This window comes from Porites lutea, chromosome 1 (assembly GCF_958299795.1).
Source record: "Porites lutea chromosome 1, jaPorLute2.1, whole genome shotgun sequence".
Taxonomy (NCBI): Eukaryota; Metazoa; Cnidaria; class Anthozoa; order Scleractinia; family Poritidae; genus Porites; species Porites lutea.
In genome coordinates this window covers 20,671,298-20,677,223 of record NC_133201.1, presented here as the reverse complement: position 1 = coordinate 20,677,223, position 5,926 = coordinate 20,671,298, and the positions used below count along the sequence as shown (strand labels likewise).

At 39.6% G+C, this 5,926-nt stretch overlaps 1 protein-coding gene across 1 annotated transcript; it reads left to right on the top strand.

The window, feature by feature from the left end:
* The first annotated feature begins 322 nt into the window (after positions 1 to 322).
* Positions 323 to 1,668, top strand: LOC140936031 (uncharacterized). The gene has a single exon (XM_073385612.1). The coding sequence runs from the start codon at positions 832 to 834 to the stop codon at positions 1,240 to 1,242; it is 411 nt and encodes a 136-aa protein (XP_073241713.1). The 5' UTR covers positions 323 to 831; the 3' UTR covers positions 1,243 to 1,668.
* Positions 1,669 to 5,926: the final 4,258 nt, after the last annotated feature.

The following is a 5,926-nucleotide window of genomic DNA, read 5'->3' as shown; positions in this document are numbered from 1 at the left end:
CAAGGCATCCATTTCCCACCCTGGTACGCAGGAGGAGTGGGTGTCTGCCACCCCGTGGGGTTATGCTTTGTAAAATACTTAAGCCCCTTTATACATTTATAGCCCTTGATTTGTTCTACAAAATTTTTAAAACGAACATTTTAGAATATGGCGGTTCTGAAGAACACGTCCTCATAAGAAGTAAAAAGCAAACGTTTCATCTGTTCGCGCAGTAAAGTGGACCAAAGGGGCACTCTTCACAGGCTGTGCAGAGTGAAGTATTGAAGTAGTTGAACAGTGCTGTTTATGTAAATCTTGTTTCTTTATTTGTTATCTACCTCAGAGCATGGCAATAGTTGGCTTTCATCTGAGTTTTCTTCTGGAGACTTTAAATCCCTTAGCCCAAAACCGACTCAGTCAAGGAAGAAGCAAGAGACGGAAGTGGAGCAGGTTCATGATCCCACTGACCATACAAATGAATCGTCATCCGTGTTTACCTGCCCTCAGGATGGGTGTGTTAAGGTCTTTCAAAGGCTGTCTTCTCTCGAAAAACACCTATCTTTAGAGAAATGCACCAAGTCTCTAGAGAAACGGTCTTTGTTAGACCTTGCCAAACTAGGCTACAAGTCCAGGTTGGAGGAGGGCACGACCAGTCAAGTTATTTCGTCTGCGTCTTTTAGGGATACAAGAGAGGCTACATCCGGCGAAGTAGAGGTAAAAGAAGGATGGGCGCTCAAGCCGAACAAAAAAGCATATCGCTTCAACCAAAACCAGAGGGATTATCTAAATGCGAAGTTTACAATTGGTCAAACCAGCGGCAGAAAACTGGACGGTGATATCGTATCACGTGAAATGAGACGTGCACGAGGACCTGATGGAGTTCGTTTGTTCAAAGTATCCGAGTTTCTTACCCCGCAGCAGTGCACTTCATATTTCTCACGTCTTGCAGCGAAGGTCCGACGGCAAACATCTGACGATGCTGAAATCCAAGCTGTAGTAGAAGAGGAAAACTTTACCATGGCAAGAGAAACAATCCTATCTATCACGCTACAGCACCCCATCACTTACGATCAGTACGATATCTGTGCCATGGCCAAGGGAGGATCTCTGGAGCGACTTAAACTTGGAATGCTTCAAAACATTTGTCAGCAACTAGAATTAGAAGTACCTCCCAAGCCTGTTCGCCGCAAAGCGCTCTACGTTGACCTGCTGAAAAAAGCCGTCAACAGTTGTACTTGCCAGCTCCATGGGCAAAATATGTAGAAACAAAAAGTACTACCCGGCTCACAGACGTTTTTTCTGTTTTGGGAATTTGGTGCGCGCACAAGATAAGCGATTGCTCGTGAGAGAGGGCGGAACGCGCTTTTTTTTATACGTGCACTTGAGGATATCGAAAAATGAAGAGAGTCTGTGAACAGGCTGGTAAAGTACACAAAGTGTAGAGTTTTGCCTAAACGGTGTTCTCACTTCTCCTCAGAGGCTGCTTCCAGAAGTGAATCATTCACCATTTGTTCTCGCCGGAATAACTAAGTCAAGAAAAAATCTATTTTGTTCACTGTTTTGCTTTCTTTGCTTATTTTTGAAGTTTGTTTATGTTTAAAAGAGCGTTCCTTTTCGGAGAGTGAGATCATTTCTTGTTTGTCATCCTGAGTCCTTGTTACAAATCAGTCAGTTACCTTTCAGCTAGTGACTATTTGCACGTTATAAATGTTTCTCCCCGCTCTAACAAATCAATTACACCTTATCTTATAAATGTGAAGAGGTATTCTAGCCTGCATAACTGGTGCTTTATGAGCCAAGCGAGGCGAAAGCGGCATTTGCTCGAAACGCGAAACGAGTACAAAGTGCAAGACGAGGGCTAAAGAAAGATAAAGCTTTATTTTTTTCCTCCCCTCGTCGCGTTTCGCGCTTCGCGCAAAATGCCGCTTTCGCCTCGCCTAGCTCATAAAGCAGGGGCACCCTGTAAAATATCTGTTTGGAGAAGCAAACATTGCCTAGGATTTTCTATAGCTTGAGGAAGGCTAAAAACTTCTAGATGACCGTTCCATTCATGTACACAATTTTCGAAGCTTATGTAATAAATTCCCTCCGATTTTCTGAAGTTTCATTTTTCCCATTTCACTCCCCAGGTTAGGTTATTTTTCGTACAGAAAGGAAACCTAAAATTTTCGGAATCAAAAATGCAATGCAGAAGGAATCAGAAAAACTATCACTTTCGGAAAACGTTGAATTGCTGCTAAAATTTTCGGGAAAATAACACTGAAGCCCTCGTAACTTTGAAAAGACTCAAGTTACCCTAGGATGACCGAACAGATATAAATTTCTTAGCGCCCCTTAGAAAACATTTCTAGAGATCTAAAAGTACTCTGGACAGCCTAAAAAGTCTTTTCAAAGTAATTAGGGGGGAAACCGTCGTTGGGTGCCCCTAATAAAGCGCCTGTTATGCAGGCTGGAGGTATTTCTGCAAGTACTCTGAGTTAACCAAAGATAACTTTGTTTATCTTCGCTAAACAACACTTCTAGAGGTCTCTAGAGAAAGCGTTACGCACGAGAATGTGGAATTTTATAACACTCCGCATCGCGTATTCAGCCCTGCGGAGTGGTTCTCTTTTTCTCGCGCTCGCGGCGTGAATTGGTCATATTTAACTCAAAGATTATTATTAGCCTCAACAGGCTTTTCAACAATTTTGAGGAGGGCTCGAAGGTTTCAAGGATGCGATAAAGACACTCAAGTTTGAAGTTGTGTTGTGCACAAGCTCTAAATGAAACTGAGAATTCCTAGTTACCTGGCTAGGGTTTCCTGGTTTCGGAGGAAAAATCATAAAAAAAACATCCGAAACTAAACTATAGCAAGCTATAAAGTTGAATTTTATGCTTTTTTATTTTGCTGTAGGGATTGTTGCAAGGTGGTAAATTCGGGAATAACGAACTTATTAAGGAAACATTTGTGTTTGAAATATTTTGGGAAATATTATACCACTCTGAATCAAAAACTGTGATGAATGTCTTTTACAGCCAGTCAGCGTATGCATGTGTCTGGACCAATACAAATATATAAATCAAATAAAGCAAGAAGGTCTGTTCTGTGAAAAGTGTATGCATTTCTTTACCAACACAACAAAGACCGAAAATCAGAAGCTATTGAGTATTTCGTGACAGTTTGCTTATAACATGACCTTGGCATATGTAACCGATTTCTGGGTCAGTAGAGGTCATAAGACCTTGTGGTGGCTTGAAATCTTGCCTAAACAAATTCAAAATCGAAGTCAACGGTTTTGAATGCATTTTAATTCTGCTTTTTCCCCCTGAAGAAAACTATTTTACCATTGTGGTAACGGAGTTTCATCAAGCGATGACAGTTTCAGTTCGAAGTTGCGATCTCAATGATTTCGCTGGTAGCAATGTGGCTGAACAAACGTTTTTCAGTCGTCATATAAAAAGTTATTTATGGCTCTTACCAACACAGCTGAAAGCTAGAAATAACATTTTCACTGTAAAAACATATTACAAGCAACAGTAAGTAGTCCTTTTACACTAAACTTTGCGTTTAGTATGAATTCCTTCAGCGGGCCGTCTAATTTGCATAAATTTTATTAAATTAAATTCTCAAATTGCTTACTCTAGTGTCAGGGCTGTATTTAATTTCCAGAGCTAAAACTTTCCCGTAATTTACTTCAATAGCCAAGGCTTTATTCTATATGGGTTTTACTAGGAAGCGGCATATACCAGAGGGCTTTTACAACAGTTAAAGTTCGCTTTCATTTTCTAACATTTCAAGAGACACAAATATGTCCTCTTTAAACTTGTCGATTGTAAATGTAAAAAACTTATTTCTTCAAATTTTCTTTTAGGGATTTAAAGATTAAGAACGAAATAATATTCGCCTGAAGTTTCGATGTCAGGGATTGTTTCTTATGCGTTCAACGTTTTCTCGAAGTTGAGGTCGGATTCTGTTGTTTTTAAGCGCGAAAAACCAGCAATAAATCGATTTTTCAAACTTTTTGTTATTTCTCCCGTACAATGAATCGTTTGAACCCAAAACTATTTTTTCTTGAATTAGGTCACTAAAAGGGATTTTTTGGCAAAAGAAAAAAAAATTCGATTTTTTTACGAGTGTCTTGCGATTTTCGATTTTCTTGGAAAATGGCTCTTAAATCCTGATTATGTTGCTGGTCGTTCCGCAGCAATCAATAGCTTGAAAGTGTCAAATGAAAAGATTTTTTTGTTTCACAGTTTTTCAGCAGAATTTCAAAGAGGCTAAGAAGAATCAACAGTATGACACTGCAAGAGTTGTTGGAAAACATCAGACAAGCACACACACCAGAGGCCGAAACCCAAGTACTGGATTTTCTTTTGGACATAAAAAATGGATTGAGCCCTGTTTAAAGCATATAAAAATCATATTTAACCTCACGCCTACAAGGTTGTTAAAATAAATGGAAAGGTGGTTTTGAAGTACAAACAGTGGGCTAATGATGGCAAATGGCTTCCCGAAGGATCAGGTCTCTGTATGCTTTCCAGTCAGACAGATGGAGCCCCCCACTTGTTCGCACAGATACCAAAAAACTTTTGGAAATCAACGTTATAGAAGATTGTGTCAAAAAGTGCCATAGACTGATTTCAGACCAAAGGAAGTGGTGGGCGCAGTTTATTGAAAACGAAAGGCAATATCGAAATAAGTGGAGTGCAGTGACAGAGGATTATCTTTGTGAGGCAAAAGGAACAGGTGGCATTTGGACAAGTTAAAAAGGCACAAACCAGTCAGTGAGCTCAAGAAGCAAGACCAGGACCAGCAGCAACACAAACATAATCTTGAAAATTTCCTCAGTAAATCAAATCAGTTCCCACCCGTTAGTCTAACTGCCAGCTTTTCCTTAGTTCTCCCTTTGGTGAGGGATCGGTATTTTGTCAATTATTTTTAGTTTCAGCTAGGAAGCAAAGATATCCATAATATCAGTTTTTCAGCCATGGAAACACGTGATAGTTGTTAACATTCTTCTTTTTCTTTAAATTGACAGGTTATCATGGGAGAAAAGCGTAAAGATGTTACTAATAACAAGGACAAGCTCCGACAAGGAAGTAAAAAAACCAAAAAAGTTAAGCCTTGATAACGATTTTTTTGTTGCATCAAAATCAAACCAAGATAATATAATTATGCCTTTTAAACCAGTATAAAAGGAGTATCTTTTATCAAAGTACTAGTTATGATTTTGCAAATAAGAGCGCAAAGACCATGACCTCATGAATTACACGAAATTACAGTCCAACCTTGTGCTCTGTCCATGCTCTAAACACCTTTTGCTGACACATTGTAATTACAGATAGATTTCTTCGACCACGAAGACGGCAATGGGCTGTAAACATGTCCATATTCAACCTGCTTAACAGGAATCATTGCCACACACAGGCGTTCGCATGGTCCTGTCAATTTTAGCAGTCAATGGGACTCGAAGGTAGCTTGTCCCCAATCAGTATCATGATGAGTAGCTACTATTGTTAGCAGGTCGGGAACTACGTCAGGCGTAGCGCACATTGTGGTAGGTGATAACGACACCCTGCCAAAAGCTGAAAATACCACTTCCACATCCAATGTCTTCTGTATCAGCCGATTGACGTGATTATTTCAGTGTATTTGAATATTTCATATATATGACTAATCGATTGTTAACTAAGACTTTTTAGACCTCTGTAAATAAAGTTTAGTAGTTTATTACAGCACCACAACAGTAAGAGTGGAATAATAAGCAGTTGTTGTATTCGACTTGATAACAGACTTAATACAAAATGTTCACCGCACGAGTAAAGTGATAGCCTGCATAGTGTCTGCTACGCAGGCTAGCAAAGTGATGCCTTGCCTGACAACTAAATAAGCACATGTTACCCAGGAAATGATGGCTTTTACCAAAATGCACACCATTTTCGCTGACTGCTCAGTAACTGAAAGAGT

Excerpts from the sequence above, each read along its gene's own strand:
- LOC140936031 (XM_073385612.1), top strand. The coding sequence starts at position 832 with ATGAGACGTGCACGAGGACCTGATGGAGTTCGTTTGTTCAAAGTATCC.